At 35.8% G+C, this 19,748-nt stretch overlaps 1 protein-coding gene across 6 annotated transcripts in view; it reads left to right on the forward strand.

The window, feature by feature from the left end:
* Window positions 1-19,748, forward strand: part of igsf9b.S (immunoglobulin superfamily member 9B S homeolog) — a 108,058-nt gene that overhangs the window by 75,140 nt on the left and 13,170 nt on the right. For 4 of the 6 annotated variants that reach the window (XM_041571283.1, XM_018227681.2, XM_041571284.1 and 1 more), the window contains exon 19: window positions 19,344-19,447. In XM_041571283.1, the coding sequence (XP_041427217.1) occupies window positions 19,344-19,447 (104 nt within the window). Of the gene's footprint in view, window positions 1-414; window positions 969-8,970; window positions 9,014-19,343; window positions 19,448-19,748 lie in introns of those variants that run through there. The other 2 variants (XM_041571287.1, XM_041571286.1) reach the window with 2 other exon arrangements.

The following is a 19,748-nucleotide window of genomic DNA, read 5'->3' on the forward strand; positions in this document are numbered from 1 at the left end:
ATTGCATTGTTTTTATTTCTTGCCTTAGATCATGTGACGCAAAGAGAGATTAGGATTATTATTGTCAGATATGGAGACAAAAGCCAAAAAGCAATTTGGACTGTTAGTAGATTTGTCCTACCATGCCACTCATATATACCATTTTTAGAACACATGATGTTCAGTTACAGTATATATGGTTCAAGAAACTCTCAAGTCTTACTGTTTCGCTGCAAATTTATTCATAACACTGACTTTAGCACTGAAGTGGTAGTGAAAACGAATTGAAGCTATTACTTTAATGACTTTAACTCAAGTTACCCAAACATATGGGGGTGGAGCTTCAGGGCATTTTTTAACAGCAGTTTTTGATCAGTTAATAAAATGCAAAACTTCAAAAAGTTGCTCCTTTAACTGCATTTAGTTGTTTTGTAGAATGAAAGCACCAGATGTTGGAAGTCCCAAGATAACTGAGGCTGACATAGAAACAAAGTAACATAGTAAGTTAGGTTTAAAAAAGACACACGTCCATCAACTTTTTAACTCTATTTTAACTTGCCTGCTAGTTGATCCAGAGGAAGGAAAAAAAACACATTTGAAGCCTCTCCAATTTGTCTCAGAGGGGGATAAAATTCCTTCCTGACTCCAAGATCGAACTAGCCCCTGGATCTATGGTACTATGAGCTATCATCCATAACCCCATATTCCCTCACTTGCTTAAAAGCCATCCAACCCCTTCTTAAAGCTGTCTTATGTATCAGCCTGTACGACTGATTCAGGGAGAGAATTCCACACCTTTACAGCTCTCACTGTAAAAAAAAAAAACCTTCTGAATATTTAGGCAGAACCTCCTTTCTTCTAATTGTAATGGGTGACCTCGCGTCAGCTGGAAGGACCGACTGGTAAATAAAGCATTAGAGAGATTATTATATGATCCCCTTTATATATTTATACATAGTTATTAAGCGCCTCTTCTCCAGCATGAACAAACCCAGTTTGGCCAGTCTTTCCTCTGAGCTAAGCTTTTTCATACCTTTTACCAGCTTAGTTGCCCTTCTCTGTAACCATACCCAATGCAATAATGTCCTGTTTGAGCGCTGGAGACCAAAACTGTAGGCATATTCTAGATGGGACCTTACCAGTGCTCTATACAGTAGAAGAATCACCCCCTTCTTCCTTGAATCAATGCCCCTTTTAATACAGCTGAATACCTTATTTGCCCTTGACTGGCATTGCTTTCTACATCCAAGTTTATTATCTACAATGACTCCAAGGCCTTTTCCATTATGGATTTGCCTAGTGCAGTCCCATTAAGAGTATAATGGGGGAACATAATAAAAGTCTGTAATGGGAAAAATATTCGCAATGCAAAAAGTTATGCCTCTGTGAGAACAAATTTGTCTTTGCGCAAATTTAATATAGCTTTTGTTAACTGGAAACTGTTTAGCGACCATTTCCTCCAGTGAAAGAAGGTTTGCAATTTTATAGTTTGCACCAGTGTGCAGTGAATGTAATAAAACATCTTACTGAAAAAGTTGCTATGTTTGCTCCAAAAGATTACGACACCTTCAAGCACTTCTTAAGTGCTTAAAAGATTTATCCACCCACTTCATGCCAGTCGATTGTATGTGAAATGCTTTTTTGTACTGGTTAAATAAAGAATATACAAAAAAAAAAAAATCGTAATGTAATAACAGTTTAAGGAAGAGTATTACAGTGCGAAATTAGACTTTTTATTCTTATTTGTGCTAATTGTTTTGGTCTTTGTGACTTTTATTACATTCCCCCATAAGTGCCTTGGATATTTTTACATCCCAGGTGCATGCCTTTACATTTATCAACATTGAATCTCATTTGCCACTTAGCTGCCCAGATTGCCAGTTTGTCAAGATCCTGTTTCAATGATGCCACATCCTGGATGGAATTAATTGGGCTGGATAGTTTTGTGTCATTTGCTAACACTGATACATTACTTACAACACCCTCCCCTAAGTCACTAATGAACAAGTTAAATAAAAGTGGACCCAATACCGAGCTCTGAGGGACCCCACTAAGAACCCTAAGTAGAAAATGTACAATTAACAATCACCCTCTGTACCCAATCTTGTAGCTATTTTCCTTTCCATGTGCAAACAACTTCATTAAGCCCAACATACCTTAGTTTAGAAAGTAGTCGTTTGTGGGGCACGGTATCAAATGTTTTGGCGAAATCCAAATAGATCACCATCTACTGCTCCCCCACTGTCCTTTACTCTTTTTTAATATAAGCATTGCGTCAGTAAATATCTATTTAATACTACGTTTCTTTTTTTTCCTACAGCCAAAACTAACCTCCAACTACCAGCCATCACATTTCAGATCACCTTTTTAGCACTGTATGTTCTCTGACACACAGGATAGACTTCAGTAAAGATGTAAATTGTGCTTAAGGCTATCTCAATCATGTACTGTCTCAGTTTAGTGGGAATCTATTGAAATAATGAATGCAGATATGATTTTTATTATAGATAGGACTGTCAGTAAGAGAATATAAAGCTTAATACATTAACTTTATCTTAAAGTTTATTTAAAATTATCTATTATCTAAGATTATCACAGAGGAAGATACTAAATGGAATATATACCTTTGCAAGTCAATGCAAACAATCCTGACATAAAAAGAATTGTAAAAGGCAGTACTGCTCAACAGCATTTTTACACAACTTTTTGTTTACTTGATTGAGTACTTGATTAAAAATCCACCAACATTAACTACATAGCTTTGTGTGATTTTACAAGGCATACTGGTAGGTAAATTTATCAAAGAGTGAAGTTCCGCCACTAGAGTGAAATTCCGCAGCTCACAATTCATTTCTATGGGATTTGAAAGGCATATTTATCAATGGGTGAAAGTGAAAGTTCACCCTTTGATAAATACGCCTTTAAAAAATCCCATAGAAATGATTGGAAAGTGGCGGAATTTCACTCTAGTGGCGGAACTTCACTATTAACTTCACTCTTTGATAAATATACCCCTACTATTTTAAATTGAGATGGTCTGGTCTATTTAAACTGCTTATAATTTGGGCCTTTTAAAGTATTGTCCTTATAAAAACTGTGTCTTTGTAAGAATCTCTAATGTAGTTTATAGAAACCAGCTCATTTGTAGCCATGGAAATCAATAAGGGTCCAGCAGGGGTGTATAGCCTTTGCAGAGAAGAGAGAGATAAGCCAGAAATAAATAATTGCAAACAGAAAAAAACGCGTAGTTAAAAACAAAAATTTTCATTGTAATATACTTCAAATAATAGTTATATCTTGAATCTAAATGTGAGCATAGCATGTTTTAAGGCCTGATTAAAGGTGGTTTTTTATGCAAAAATAATGTTTTTAGAAGTTTTACTGCATTTACGCTGTACTGGTGGAAACTACAGCATTCTCATTCAGTCTTCTACTGGTGGATGGGTTGCTTTATTTAATATAGTTTTTACAAATTTGCAAAAGCAGCGTTAAATTCACATAAAGGAGTTATTTTTCACATTAGGAATATTTTTCCATTACTGACTTTATTACATTTCTCCCTTAAAATATAATAATTGCTATATTATTAATGGAGTAGAAAAAAAATACACCAGGGATGCTACAGGTAGTGCCTAAAATTGCAAACATTTTACCTTGGTCAGTAAACCTATAACTGACCCAGGGTATTTTTCTTTGCAATACTGCTTTTTTCATATTTTCCCTGCTACCGGGTATCTCTTGTGCCAGTTTAAGCTGGACCCATGAATAGTACAGTAAACTCACAAGAGGTACTATACTGCACATCTCTAAATATATAATATAAATATGACTTATTTTCAGTTTTCCTTGTTCCTGGTTAATTTTTGATACATGGGATCCCTTAACTGCAAACACAATATCCAGAATTCCCAGAATTACAGGAAGTCCGTATCCCACAGTGTCTTCCCACAGCATTTTAAGCAAATAGTTCTAATTTTTTAAACAATTTTATTTTCCTCTGTAATAAAACAGCACCTTCTTATTTAAGTGCCTGTGAAGTTGTAACCCGTGGTCACATTATTTTTAACAATTTGTAATGTTAATAATCACCTTTTCCAAGATTCATTATATTAGTTGGTCAATTTATTTAATGAACTGACTTTTGATGAATTGATCCTATACCTGTACTATAAAAGCTCTATTTTTTATGCTAGTAGTTTTTAAAAAAATAACATATTTCAAATTGTCATGTATGAAGAACAAATATTCTGTGACCACTCTAATGGCATATACCACCAAACTCTAACAGTAACTCACCTGATGACTTTGAGGATAATTTTTCAGCATCCTGAATCAGAAAGCTATTCTTAAAGTTGTGTTCAAAATAATAGCAATGTGTTTAAAAAAGTGAATAAGCTCAAAATCCTTATAATAGCTTTTACAGTATTTCCATACACACAAATTCATTGGGAACACTGAACATTCTATTTATTAAAACATGAAAAATTTATCAAATGTGTGTTATTAATTTACAGAAATTGAAAAAAGGGAATATTAAGCTGTTCTCAAACATTCACTATATAAACTGAAAAATGTATAAGATTTTGCTTTACTTTGAACCACTGAACTAATATTTAGTTGTATAATCACTGTTTCTGAGAACTGCTGCACATCTGTGTTGCATGGAGTCGACCAACTTCTGGAACCTGTTACATTCCACAATTTTTTTGCATTGTCTTGGAAAAGAAAATTTGCCTCAGAAAAAGCATTTTTGATGTAACCCCACAAGTTTTCTATTGAATTAAGGTCCGTGGATTGGACTTGTCACTCCATAACGTCAATGTTGTTGGTCTGGAACCAAGATGTTGCTCATTTACTGGTGTGTTTGGGATCGTTGTCTTAATGACACACCCATTTCAAGGGCATTTCCTCTTTGGCATACAGCAACATGCCCTCTTTAAGTATTTTGATGTATTGAAAATTATCCATGATTCAAGGTATGTGATAAATATGCATAACACCATAGTATGAGAAACATCTCCATATCATGATGCTTTTGCCACCATGCTTCACTCTCTTTACACCATACTGTGGCTTGAATTCAGTGTTTGGGGATCACCTGACAAACTGCCTGTGGCCCCTAGACCCAAAAAGAACAATCTTGCTTTTATAAGTCGACAAAATGTTGTGACATTTCTCTTTAGGCCAGTCAATGTGTACTTTAGCACGTCTTTTTTTTCAACATTGGGACTTTGCGGGGGTTTCTTGCCGATAGCTTGGCTTCACATATGTGTCTTCTAATTGTAACAGTACTCACAGGTAACTTTAGACCTTCTTTAAAGGGATACTGTCATGGGAAAAAAATTTTTTTCAAAATGAATCAGTTAATAGTGCTGCTCCAGCAGAATTCTGCACTGAAATCCATTTCTCAAAAGAGCAAACAGATTTTTTTATATTCAATTATGAAATCTGACATGGGGCTAGACATATTGTCAATTTCCTAGCAGCCCCAAGTCATGTGACTTGTGCTCTGATAAACTTCAATCACTCTTTACTGCTGTACTGCAAGTTGGAGTGATCACCCCCCCTCCCTTTCCCCCCCAGCAGCCAAACGAAAGAACAATTGGAAGGTAACCAGATAGCAGCTCCCTAACACAAGGTAACAGCTGCCTGGTAGATTTAAGAACAGCACTCAATAGTAAAAACCCATGTCCCACTGAGACACATTCAGTTACATTGAGAAGGAAAAACAGCAGCCTGCCAGAAAGCATTTCTCTCCTAAAGTGCAGGCACATGACCAGGGACAGCGAGGAAATTGACAAAATGTCTAGATCCATGTCAGATTTCAAAATTGAATATAAAAAAATCTGCTTGCTCTTTTGAGAAAAGGATTTCCGTGCAGAATTCTGCTGAAGCAGCACTATTAACTGATTCATTTTGAAAAAATTTTTTTCCCAGGACAGTATCCCTTTAATCTTCCTGGAGCTGATCATTAGTGGAGTCTTTGCTATTTTGGCTATTCTTCTATACATTCGAATGATAGTTTTCCATTTTCTTCCATGTCTTTTAGGTTTTCGTTGCCATTTTAAAGCATTTGAGATAATTTTAGCTGAGCAGCCTATAATTTTCTGCACTTCTTTATATGTTTTCCCTCTCCAATCAACTTTTTAATCAAAGTACACTGTTCTTCTGAATAATGTCTGGAATGACCCATTTCACTCAGATTTCCAGAGAGAAACGCACTATAACCAGCATGCACAATATTTGCTGCCTTCTTTTCTTGTAGAAATATAATTTCTACCAAAAACAGTGATAGATCAGGTTAGTAACACAACTGTAAATGATGCAGCCCTGCTATAATAATTTAATCAAATGGCCAATGTTGTCCGTTTGACCTTATTAAAGGTACCAGCTAGAGTTTAAACCAAAGCCTATACACTAATGTGTTAGCTTTGATAATGGCTGAGGGTTTACAATAGAGTTCAAATTTTTTTTGAATCTGATGCTTGAAAATAATGCTATGCATTAAAACTGCCAGTATTTTGTGTCTGATCATTTGTTAAAGCAATTGAAGCTTATGCATAAGCAAGGTGCAATAGGTATAGTAGCATAGCACCATCCCAGTAAATGTACATAGAACTGTGTGGTTACATACAGTAGATGCCTGGGGCATGTATTAGTAAAAGGTGCCTCTGGAAAAAAAGCAAATACTTTCTAAGGATGCATGGACTTTTTCTATTGTAATTTGTCTTCAGTGCCTCAGATAAATTGCTGTTTTCACCTGGGTGTACAGAATTATAGAAGAAATAAGCTTGCTCATCTACTGGAAGGATTTACATCTTAAACTTTTCACATAGCATTGTCTTTCACATTATCACATGTTTATTTCTCAGTAAGGTGGCAATGTTTTTTTCCCCATAAGGCAATACAGAGGTTGTGAAACAGTCACTCCTTAGGGCAATAAGGTTCTGTCGGGGGAATGTAATAAAAATCGATAACGGAAAAACTATTCGCAATGCGAAAAGTTATGCCTCTGCGCGAACAAATTTTGCTTTGTGCGAATTTAATATAGCTTTTGCGAGCCCGGAAACTGTTTAGCGACCACTTCCGACAGTGAAAGACCGTCTGCGAATTTTATAGTTTGCGCCAATGCGCAGTCAATGTAATAAAACTTCTTACTGAAAAAGTCGTTATGTTTGCTCCAAAAGATTACGACACCTTCAAGCACTTCTTATGAGTGCACAATTAAAATTCGCAATGCGCAATTAAAATTTGCAATGCAATAACAGTTTAAGGAACAATATTACATTGCGAGATGTGGATTTTTAGTCTTATTGGTGCGAATTGTTTTGCTCTTTGCGACTTTTATTACATTCCCCTGATAGAGTTTGTCATCGGTGGGGGATAACCTTGAGGAAGCATCTAAAAAATAATTTGTAATCCAGTAGATTACAGGATTGTTGCATGTAAACCACTTTACATACGGCAATCTGACTTAATTAAAAATGCATTGTTCTGTGATCATCTGTGGGCGACAAACCATAATGTCTGTTATTCCCTTAAACTTTTCCATCACTCAATTGAATATTGGCAGGATCAATAGTAAATGATAACAGCTAATAAGTTTCCATTTTATTTCTTGCAGAATTGTACATTTTTGAGATATTCAGCAAGTAAAATTCACCATTCAGTATTCCCCCAGAAGAGCTTTAAAGGACCAGTAACATCATTTTTTATTCACAAAAAAAAAAATGAATATACTGTACATTACTTACCCCCAATATGCTGCTCTTTCCTGCTGTTTCAGTAAGACATCCGGAAAAAATCAAACCAACGCTGTCCCACGGCGTCCAAAGGGTCTCCGCCATCTTCTAGCTTCATCTTTCTTCTTCTCCTCTACGTGCGCGCAGCTGTGTGCCTCTTCCTGGTCTTCATGACGTCACTTCCTCTCTCACTACTGTTCCCTCAGCGTCTGTCCATGCAGCTTTCCCCGTGTCCCTGTCACACAGCCGTTGCCTACTTTCATGTAGCCTTACCCCTCCGTGTTACTCTCACTGACATTCCCTCACCCAGCCTTTTCTTTTCCTGAGCGTCCACTTTCAATGCAGCATTCTCCCCCCCCCCCTTTCTCTCACTGCCGTTCCCTCGTACAGCCTTCTCCCTCCCCTCTGTGTTCATCTCACTCTGTTAACTCTTTCTCACACTTTCAACTTTCCTCCCCCTCTCCATGTTCCTCTTACTGCCGGCTCCTTTTCTTAGCGTCCCATGTCTATGCCGCCTTCTCCCCCTTCTGTGTGCCTCTCACTGCCGTCCCCCTTACCCAGCCTTCAACTTTCCTCCCCCTTCCATGTTCCTCTCTCACTGCCGAGCTCCTCTCACCATCGCTGCTGTCACTCTAGCGTCCAACTCGTAAAACAAAGTAAAAGAAAAAAAAAATACACGGGCAGAAAAGGGAGACGTCTGCGCTGGTTGCCGGCTGCTATGCTCTGAAGCTCTTCTGACTTCCGGGTTCCTGCCGGAAGTCCTGGGAGGAGGAGCAGTGCCTGGGACGCGCACGTACTGCAATGAGTGAAAGTCAGGTCAGACCATGGAGGGGAGTTTTTACTGGGGACTTTTCAGGTAAAAGGAGGGTGAATATGGAATATCTATTAGGTCAGGGGTATTATAAGCAGGCTGTAATTTTTATTTGTTTAATAAAAAAAAATGATGTTACTGGTCCTTTAACTCTATGTTGCAAAACAGGGGCTTTAAATTTACACATTTTAAAGAGGTTAAAGATGATTAAAAAAAATGACGAAAAATGAAGAAACGCCTTCTTTGTCTTCAGGAGCGTTTGTAAGATGTTTCAGATTTAGTGAGTATAGAGTATGCCATTGAGTTTTCCACCATGCAGAGTTTTAATGTGCACAAACCTGTTATAACTGCTGGTTGCCATTTTAACTCCGAATCCAATACGCATCACTTTCCACCACTCTGCCCATGGTAACTGTGTCTGTTTCTGATTAATCTCAGCTATCTGAGCAGTGTTGACGTCATCAACTCCTCCGTCCAATAGGTAAGGGTGATCCATGTCCGGAAAGGGGGAAGAGGGAAGGGCCGGGTGGGCTAATGGAGGGTGGCAGTATATGGGTGGTAATTATCCCTCTGTTTATTAAACCCAGTACCTGCTTTAAAGGGGAACAGAGCATCATGCTTGGAGAACATCATAAGGCTCAGCTTCCAAATGTCATTATTATAATCAATGCCTGGGTTCATCACGTCTCATCACACATGGATAATATAGTTATCACATGTGTCAGGGTGTGTCTTGTGTACACATCAATTCCAGCCCTGTGAGCTTCTGTTGATGAGATTGAGACCATGACAATGAAGACTGGCATAACATTGAAATAATTCCTTGACTGCTGATTATATTACTCTTTCCTTAACAAAGCAATACCGGGGCACCGTTTGCACATATTAATGTCTGTATTTTAGTCCAAATGGCAAGAGTTTGCTCTATTTTTAAATATACACTGAATAATGAAAAGTAGACATTTGTTTTAGAGATTTTGTGAACTTCAGTGCCAGTTGATCAAAATACTTGTTTTGTGTTTGTTAACTTTAGATACAATCCAGTTTTGTTCAGACTTGCATGAACAGTAGAGATTCAGTGGAAAAAAATCTCAATATTTTAATATATATTTATGTACATCATTTTAATAAAAATGTATTTGAATAAATACTTTTTCTTGCTGTGGAGTTTTTCTATGTACAGTATAAAGAAGTTAAATTTTTTTTTACTGTATATCATTCAGTAATAATACAAAAAGTTGTAGGGGTAAAAATCACCAGATTTAAAATAAAGGAAAATGAATGATTTGAATTTTTTTAATATCCTGTCTTTTCCAACTTGCCAGCCAAAATAAACAAAATCAGATAACAGGAACATTAAGCTCCAAACATAGGTTGAATTTTCTATAACACGCATAAATATATGGTAAAACTTATTAAATTGGCTCTCCGTATATGTTTATATTATACTGTAGATTAGAACACAAAAATCCAGAAATTCTGCAATGCAGCGCTCAAGGGATTAAAAGTCTGCTATGCCCATCATGGTCTCAAAACATGAACAGATTTAAAAGGGACCCGTCACCCAAAAAAATTATTCAAAATCCTATTTTATCACATTAGTCAAGCAAAATGAACTTTAATTACACTATATAAATTATCTGAATCTTGCTTCCTTCAGTCTGGGATTTCAAAATTATAGCAAGCAGGCAGCAACCATTTTGTGCACACTGTTATTAAGGCAAGTCTTGCATCATCTCAGAATCTTGTTTGTGCACCAGAATGGGGGACCTGATGTCCATCCCCATGTCCTGGCTACACAATTAAATGGTGAAGAGAACTTGGGGAATGTGGGGAGTGCAGTGACATCTAGGAAGTTCTGAATGGAAAGTGAATAATTGTCTGCCCGGCATAGAGGAGTGGCAGACAATATTTGATTGACAGCTGAGGAGCTTACAACAGCTATGAATGCTTTAATAAAGAATAGAAATTGGATTTCATGCTTAACTTCAAAAGGACTTTTATTATACAGATTTTTGTGTCTGGGTGACAGGTCCACTTTAAATGAAAGGCTTTCATTCATTATGTTTATATGGAAGTAGTAAAGCGGCTGCCTGCTGATATAGTATTTATATATCACTTATGGCACACAATACTAATAATTTTATCAGACTCACAAAATAATTTTTTAGAATATTTTATGCAGCCATGATTTCTGTCTGTGGTCGTTTGTGCAGCATAAACAAATCATTCTGTAACACAAAATAAACTTTGTTAGCTTTAATAGGGCTATGCATTAACTGTATCACTTACATTACCTTGCAAGTAATTATCGTGTATGTAGAGTTTTTAGCATGCTGCTAGAGCTCTTTGTCAGGGGCTTCTGGTTGTTTTTTTTTTGTGTGAGGGCGCCAGGTTCCCCTTTAAAGGAGACCAGTGCAGCTCCTATGCATGAAAAAAAAACTTTGTTCTAATGCTGTGACAGTAGCAACCTACATCCTTCGTCTTCCTCCCTTCCTTCTATGGTGATACCCTCCTGCAGGCAGATACCCGGCAGTCTTGTTTTTGCTATTCCCCTAAAAGCAATATTCCCTTCTTCACACTTGTTTCACTACTACTTTGTGTCTTTGTCTTTTTTGTGGTTCACCTTATAATATATAATACATTTTGTATTATTTATTTTACATTATTATTTTACATTATTTTTTAGGACTCTCTGAGGTTTAAAGATATGTTGCTTAGTAAAACAAATCAAGCATTCTGCCATTTCTAAGTAAATCTGGCCACTGGAGTTCTGTTTCTCTGGGATCTTTTAACTGATTGCTTTGACAAGGAACACTATAGTGGCTTCAGCTTGTCTAATATACACACAAATACAAATAAGGATCTGTATGGCAGATAAACTATGCAACTAGGTTTTTTTTTCTTACATGACATTTAACATTTATATTTTTTCTAGAGCTCTCAAATTTGACACTTAAACCAGGTAGCGTTTTGAAGGGATGATACAATTAAGTGAAAGGGGCATTAGTATGAAAACAAACATTAATATAACCTTTATTTCATGGAAATAAAGATTCTAAATATGTGCTGAAGAAAAATCTTTGCTGTTTCAGAAATAATCAAGCTACTCTTTTCAGTCTATCAACATGCAGGTTTTATGCCTGAGTCTCTTTGAAGACAATTTAAGTACTGTATATTATCTAGGTGGACCTGTGATTTGCTGTTTCAATAATTAAGATTAAGGCAGCATATGAGACATGTCTGAGAGGGCATAGTAACTTGCTTGTTTCCGAAAAAGCAAATATTTTGAATTGATTGCATTTATAAAGTCTCTTATTCCCATGATAAAAAAATATATTTTTATTTTTGTGATAGTTCCCCTTTAAGTTAAAAACAAATGATGATCTTGCCTCAAATATGATTATTCTACATTAGTTTTGAGGGTCACTCATCTGAATGGCTATAGAACATTTGAAATTCTAGACAGGGATTTAAAAAACAAAGACAAACCTTTTTTTACCATAGTATGTACTGTAAATACAGTACAGCAGTACAGCACAAATACTGATTGATTTTAATATTGCTTTGTTTAGAATTATTCTTTGTTGTTTTGTCTAAATGTGAAAAATGTTTTATTGTTTTGCATAATAAGTAGCCCAGTTTCTATTTGTCTGATGTTATAACGATTCTCAGGTGTTGTTTTCATGTCCCAATGGCTATTTTAGTGTAGGGTAAGTAGGGTAAACAAGTTTGAGTATGTGCATGTCATATAAAACACATATATCATAAATATACCTATACCATTTCAAACTGGTCACTGGACTTAAAATACTATGATCAATGACTGTGTTTAATAATCCAAATGCAGCATAATCTCTTTGGAGAACTATACACTATTATTCATTAGAATGTATCCTTTTTTTTCATTGATTGTATGCCACACTCACTTGCCTCTGTGAAAACAAAAAAACATTAGTGCAACAGTATAACGTTTTAGATAATGATGGCTCCAATGATGTCCTTGTTATCACACTAGTATAGCTGTGCCTCCAGAGCAATATAAACTTTTACACAAGTGCCATTTTGTCCAAAAACAATAGTGATCACAATTCCTCATAGCTGAATATGGGAAGCCATGACAGCCAAATAGGTGAGCTTTGAACCATGTTGTTGCAGCCTGATTACAGTAATGATCATAATGCCCATATTCTTAAGATAGGTCTAATTATATATGGATTGTACAAGAGTACATATTGTGCCAGGGATTGTCTAAAATTTCTTCCACGTTTAGGAAATTGAAAAAAGGTTGATTAAGCATACTTTGAGCAGCTGTCATGAAAACACATTGGGGCAAGTTTACTAAAGGGCGAAGTGGCCATCACTAGCGAAGATTTGTCAAAATTACACTTTGCATCAGCAATTTACTAAAAGGCTAGCATAAGAGCTCAGCGCTATGCACACTTTCACCAGGTGAAAAATCGTTACTCCGCAAATTCATCAAAGTGCGAATTTTCCACAACGTTACCCTTTTCAACAGAGTTTCCTGATAAGATGAAGCTACATCCTCAACAATCTTATGTCAGTGCCTTCGTATCTTGTATGCCAAAAAGTCATAAAAAAGACAAAACCCTGGAGTTTTTTTTCATATTTTAAAGTGGGATTATGTTTAAAAGTTGTAAATGTTACATATATGATTTAAAAACTTTTTTTAACTCATGTCTAGGACAATAGAGGATCTCTTTTGTCTTTATTTTGCTTCCTTGGACATTTTTAATAATAGCTGGCCACTTCAAGCATTTTCACCAAACTGCCCTATTCAAATTGACCTAAACGTAAGTTTGTTAAAAAAAAAGTTTCGGTAGAAAATAACACTAGTGAAAGTTTGCTTTAAAAACATAGTGCTGACAAATTTTCACTGACAAAGCTTTTTTACTTTGCACAACCTATCTATATAACCAGTTTTTATTTTTACACTGAACTGTTCCTTTAAGTAAATAAGCCAGCAGCACCTTACATTTCAACTGGAGGATAAAAGAACATTACAATGGGCATGATTAACATGATAGTACCACTGTTTAAAAATAAATTAGTGTGTGTTTTATCTTGATTTAAAAAAAACACATTGTTAATACGTTAGAATAACATGCATTCTGCAGGCTTCCAATATCTGACATTGTGCTGACCCAACATAAAAAAATCGCTATTCCTGAGATATGATCGGGGGGGCACTATCAACATTTATCCAGCATCTTTTTAGTATTATAGGCTCTAGAAGTATGCTGGATATCACACAATACTTGAAAAAGAATCTCACAGTAAGACTTTTGGTGATGTAATCCAACATGATTGAGGAAGAGACCATGTAATAAACACAGTAAAGTGTATACTATATACTGTTACATTATTCTTGATAACTCATGAAAAAAAAATCTATTTGGAAATTGGTGGGATGTAAATTTTGTGACATAACTGGACCAATATCATAATATAACTATGTGATATATAGGGAAGTGTTAAGATGTGTTAAAAAAAAACAGTTTATTTTGCATTTCGTTTAAAATAGAAAGCTGCCTAATATAATAGTACACTCTAATTTATAACCTCTCAACGTCCTGTATCATTCATTTAGTGTCGTTATTCTCTCTAGAACAATTGTACAATTATATTATCAAAGTTAATTATTCTCCACAACAGATAACATTGAAAGTTATTAATCAAAAGCACAACACAAATTTCAAGTGCATTTCTGTAGATGAAGAATGCACAGAGCATACATTAAAGGAGAAGGAAAGTAATTTTATACTTGGGGGTGCCAAAAGATAGGCACCCCCAAGTGATTGTATGTACTTACCTGACACTCCGAGTTGGTGCCCCTATTTACAGAATACTGTACCTGCCCGGGGTTCTTCCAGCAAACACCATGGAGAGATCCTGTTCCTGCTTCTTTTCTCATAGAATTTCCCGGGGCAGACACATGCGCAGTAGAATGAATTAGCTGTCTTTTTTGTTAAAGTTTGGCTTTTCACAAGCTGAAAAAAGAAGGAAGAGGATCACTCTGTGGTTCTCGTTGGAAGAACCCCGGACCAGTGCATTTTTCTGCTGATAGGCGCACCAGCTGGGTGTCAGGTAAGTAAATACAATCTTTTGGGGGTACCTACATTTTGGCACCATCAAGTATAAAATGACTTTACTTCTCATTTAATAAAGGTCAGAATTTGATACAGATCTAGTTACCCATAGCACCAGTCATTAGGTGGAATATACTGTTCAACTGATTTACTAGTCCTGGATAAACTTTTGGCCTTTTATAATATCACAGAGAAGCAGCTTTTGCATGCAGTTAGTCCATGAATACCAAAAAACATCAAATAAATAATTGAACCCATCTCTAGTTCTCTTCTAGTCAGAAGAGATGGACACAATCATTTTCATATATAAATAAGCATATCACAGGCCATTTGTTTATAGGGTGAAAATATTACCAAAGTTGCTGCTGTAAAATTTGCCAGAGTACTATAAACAATAGCCACTAATAGGAGAAATGTTTTCATTAGAAAACCCATATTAAACTGATTAAAGTTAAGGGGACAATATATGACTGCTCAAGTAGAATGAAGTGTTAGTTGAGGTATATGATTGGGCCCTACCCAACAGGATTTGCAAACGTGGCTGATAGATATCTATTGGGGAGACAGAAAGAAGAACCCATACATGGGAATATAAGATGCCGACTCTATATCCAGTTTTACCGTTTTTTTGATTGCTATCTCATTAATAGAAATGTTGTGCTTCTATAAAAAAAACATGGCCTTTTATATATATAGAAAATTCAGAGACATGACCTAAAATTAAAAAAGAACATTTGAAAGATTTTATACTTTAACCCTGAAGCCTTAGTTCCCCTTTCTGGTGTATCTTTATTCTCAGACAAAGAACAGTATGCAAACACAATAATAGATGCTAATAGACATATGTTTCCTTTACAGAATACCTCAGGACAATAATGTTAACATATTGTAACACAAAGAATGCTTAAAAATACTTTATATTTTCCACTCTAGCATTCTACTGATTATAGCACTATCATTGAGAGAAAAGCTATTCCACATAGCCTGGTCACCACATTTTAGATAAATAAAATTTGTACATTCATGTTTCTAAGACTATTCTGTGAAAATGTGTATAACCTCCCTATACTTTAATAGAAGAGGTTGCGCTAATTTTTACTTTTTAGTGGCTTTTATACAATAATCTTATTTATTTGGCCAATAAATGCAGGCTTATTTTATGCCAAGTTTTTGTTTATATGGGAGATCAAAATAATCCTACTAAATGTAAATTTTTTTATAATACATATGGCATTGCCCTGCTGCAGTGGTATGCAATAACATTAATGTGCTTTTCTGTTACTAATAAACTACATATAAGGCCAAAATCCAGTCCAAGGTCTCATTCTGAAACCAAGACTTTATAAAGGTCATGTTATCACTTTGCTGCTACAACAACATTTTGGCTTCTGGGAAGGCTTTTACACTAGATATCAGAACATTGTTGGTGTATTGCTTCCATTCAGCTATGAAAACTTTAGGTATGGTATGCACAAGTGGGAATGCATGCGTACAGTAATTTTAGTAGGGATTTTACTTTGTAAGGAATTAGAGTGCTGAAAAAAGAAAATGGCCTCACTAAACGGTTTACACAACAAAGGAAGAACAAAATTGTCTTGGGCCCAAGACCATTATTGCTGTTTTACCAAACTTTATTGCCTGCCTTTTAGTCTCCTTCTTTACCAATCATGAGAACCGTTATTCCCCCTAGCTTATGACTGTTGTTAGTGTTTGCTTGCTAATAATCCATGTGAATAATTCACATGCTGATTTTTAATGCTTTAAAGTTTTGAACATTCGGAGGTGCCTGTCTATGGAATTGTGGTCTAGTACTGCTTAACTGAACTGCTTACTAATTACTTTAATGGGGGCAGCACTAGCATGGAAGAAAGTTGACAACCTGACTAGAAAAGGTGGCATTTTGTGAGGGTACCACGTTGAAAGTCACTGAGCTCTTCAATAAGATGCCTTCTCTTGCCAATATCACTGGGTATGGCTGTATGCTTAGATATACACTTGTGCCTATTGCATTGACATCCAATTCCTCTAAGTAGAAGGGATGTCTGGATACATTTGTCCATATAGTATATTTGGTCTTGGCACAGAAAGTCTTCTTTAAATATATCTCAGTCATAAAGCAAGATTCTTAAGGAATTAATCTGTCATATCTGTACCTTTGTTATGGTTTTGGGCATGCTCACAATGTTATTGTGTCAGTTCAGTAAGATGAGCAATGAATTTTTTTTTATACATTTGATTTAATATGAGATGTATGCACATCACCAATATCCTTTAGAGATGCAATTATATTCTAGTATTTTTGCATCTCCAGTAGTTATAAACTTGCTTAAAGGAAAACTAAACCCTAAAAATGAATAAGGCTACAAATGCCATATTTTATATACTGAACTTATTGAACAAGCCTAAAGGTTCAGCTTCTCTAAAGTAGTAATACCATACTTTTATAATGTGACACTCACATGCTCAGTGAGCAGTTATCGAGAAACTACATTTAGGGGTCCTCTCAAATTATCAAGCAGAAAATTAGGTTTGCCTGTCACAGAGAGTGATGCTACAGGGCTTAATAATAATTTATGATGCTAATTGCAATAGTTTCAGGGCTGCCATGCACTAATAATCTGAATTATTTACTAATCAGCCTTATTGTGACATATAGGGGCCTATTTACTAAAACTTTTTCTCACTATATGTTGGGGGTTATTTATCAAAGGTCGAATTTTAGAGTAATGTAAATTTTTTTGAACTCTAATAAATTCAAGTTTATTCACAATTTGAATGATATGTTATTTATAGAAAATTCAAACCTCTTAAATTTGATCGAATAGTCCTAACCCAAAAACTCGAATCGAATTCGAAACAGAAAAAAAACCTTGACTTTTGCGCGTCTCGTTTTTTTTTTCTCCCATTTTCGTAGTCAAACTTCTTCCATAAACAGGTTTTAGGTGGCGAATATTCGAATTAACACTGTTTCCGAGGTCGAGGGGTGATAAATATCACATTCAAATTCAGATTCGAGTTTGTGCTTTTAAATTAGATTTTGAAATTGGGAGTTTTGAAAATTTGAATTTACCATTCGAACCTTAGTAAATTTGCCCCTAAAAAAAAGAATTCAACCAAACTCCCAAAACCTATTTACTAACAATTATTCTCGGGGAAAAAAAGGGTGAGCGAAAAAGTTGTGAGTTGCAACAATTTGAGTTGTGAGATTTTTATGTATTAGTTTGGGGACACCCCAATCCATGTCGGTTTATACTATTAATGATTAAGCCTCACTTGAGACAATTTGCTGTTATTCATTTTTATGATTTGACACTGAAATCGTACAACTTTTTTAATTCAAATTTATAGGATTATCGAGCAAAAACTAGAGCATTCAGCCCGAAAATATAAAGGGACCATTTGCCATTGACTTCTTCATGACAGATTTTACCCGTTTTGGATTCAAATTTTTAGCAGCTTCAGAGCATAATAAATCTTGATTTCATTTCAAGTTTTATTTTCCTCTAAAAATGTAAATTTTAAAAACTCAAACAGAAAAAATTGAGGTTTAATTCATACGCACATAAATTGTATGTATACTGTATATTGTGCATTGGTCCATAAGCTCAGTAAGTAGCTCAGTAAGTGACAGCAGCACAGAGGAAGTGCAGTGAATCAGCAGAAAAAAAGATGGGAAGCAACTGGGGCCTCTTTGAAGGCACATATCTTCCCTGCTAAAGGACTGTGGTTCCCCTGGGCTGGTACAGAAGCCCAAAACATAATGTACAACATTTCTAGCCTACTTCTTGAGTTAAGCTTTAGTTGTCCTTTAAAGGATTTTAATACATTAAAGGAGTTGTTGCCAGGGAATGCATGCGTACAGTAATTTCAGTTAATTCAGTTTTAAAATAGATTTTTTTTATATTTTAATGAAGAAGTAAGTGTTCATTGAAGCAGTTAGTGTGCTGGGTGCAAAATATCAACCATTTGTATCACAATCCATTAGAGGCCTGTTACCATCTACAGTTTGTTCCATCAAGCGCAGTTTCCAGGTCATATTCTCTGCAAGTGATATGCAGTAAGTTACAGTAATGTGCTCCTGCTGCACCATGCATGTAAAGGTGATCTTTCTAGAGCCTAATGAATGGTTTGTTGTGGCTGTTCAAATGAGCCACCCTTGCACTGTGGGCTCCTGAATTTGCCCTATTCACTGTAAGGTAGAAATTCTTTTTGCCCACTTCCAGAGGTACAAGCATTTGCACTTGTCAGCAGCAGGAGCAAATACAAGGCAGCAAAGTGCATTGTGGGAAAAATCCATAAAACTTTGCCCATTTTTTGCTGTGTTCTCTTTGCACACCCTTCCATTAAAACTTTTGTTTTGCTTTAAATTTTATTTTGTCACTTATACAATATAAATAGTATAAGCCTACCGATAATGCTCTGAAGAGTTTTTCAGACTTTATGCTGAACTTTTTAAACTTTATTTTTCAGACCCTACCAAAATATGTCACTAATCAAAACAATACAGCATAGTTGAGTTTCACTAACGTTTAAACCATTTGCATCTAGATTTTTGCTTATTATGGTATCAGTTTTTGCTTTACAATTTATACACAGTTCACAGTTTCATTGCATTACTATGTGGTTTGCACCACATTGGTTTTCCTTACTGAATGTATAGCAATAATTGCATTCTAAATTCTCCTTTCCTCTCCTGCTCAGGGTTGGGATTGCTGCTGTACCTGAGAGGTCAGAAGTTATAGATCAGCTTGTTCACAAGCCCAAAAAATCCACGAAGGGCAGATCAAAGTCCAGGAAGCCCTCTGGTAAGGTTTTGAAATCTGTCATTAGGAAATGCACATTGTTATAAGCGTATTCTATCAAGTTTTTAATGATTGATAAACAGTGGTTATTGAAAGCAGTCATTAGTACCACCCAAAATAATATTAAGATGGCTCAAGAACAAAATGTTGAATGTCCTTCCTACAATGAATTGTTCACCACATCCTAGCCCCTGATGTCACAGACACACTCCCGGACCATCATCCGTGTGCCCCCAGCATCACAAGACCAATCCCTGATGTTGCAAAGGCCTGGCCCCTGCCCAGTCTGCTCAGCATCTGCCCA

Source organism: Xenopus laevis, chromosome 7S (assembly GCF_017654675.1).
Source record: "Xenopus laevis strain J_2021 chromosome 7S, Xenopus_laevis_v10.1, whole genome shotgun sequence".
NCBI lineage: Eukaryota > Metazoa > Chordata > Amphibia > Anura > Pipidae > Xenopus > Xenopus laevis.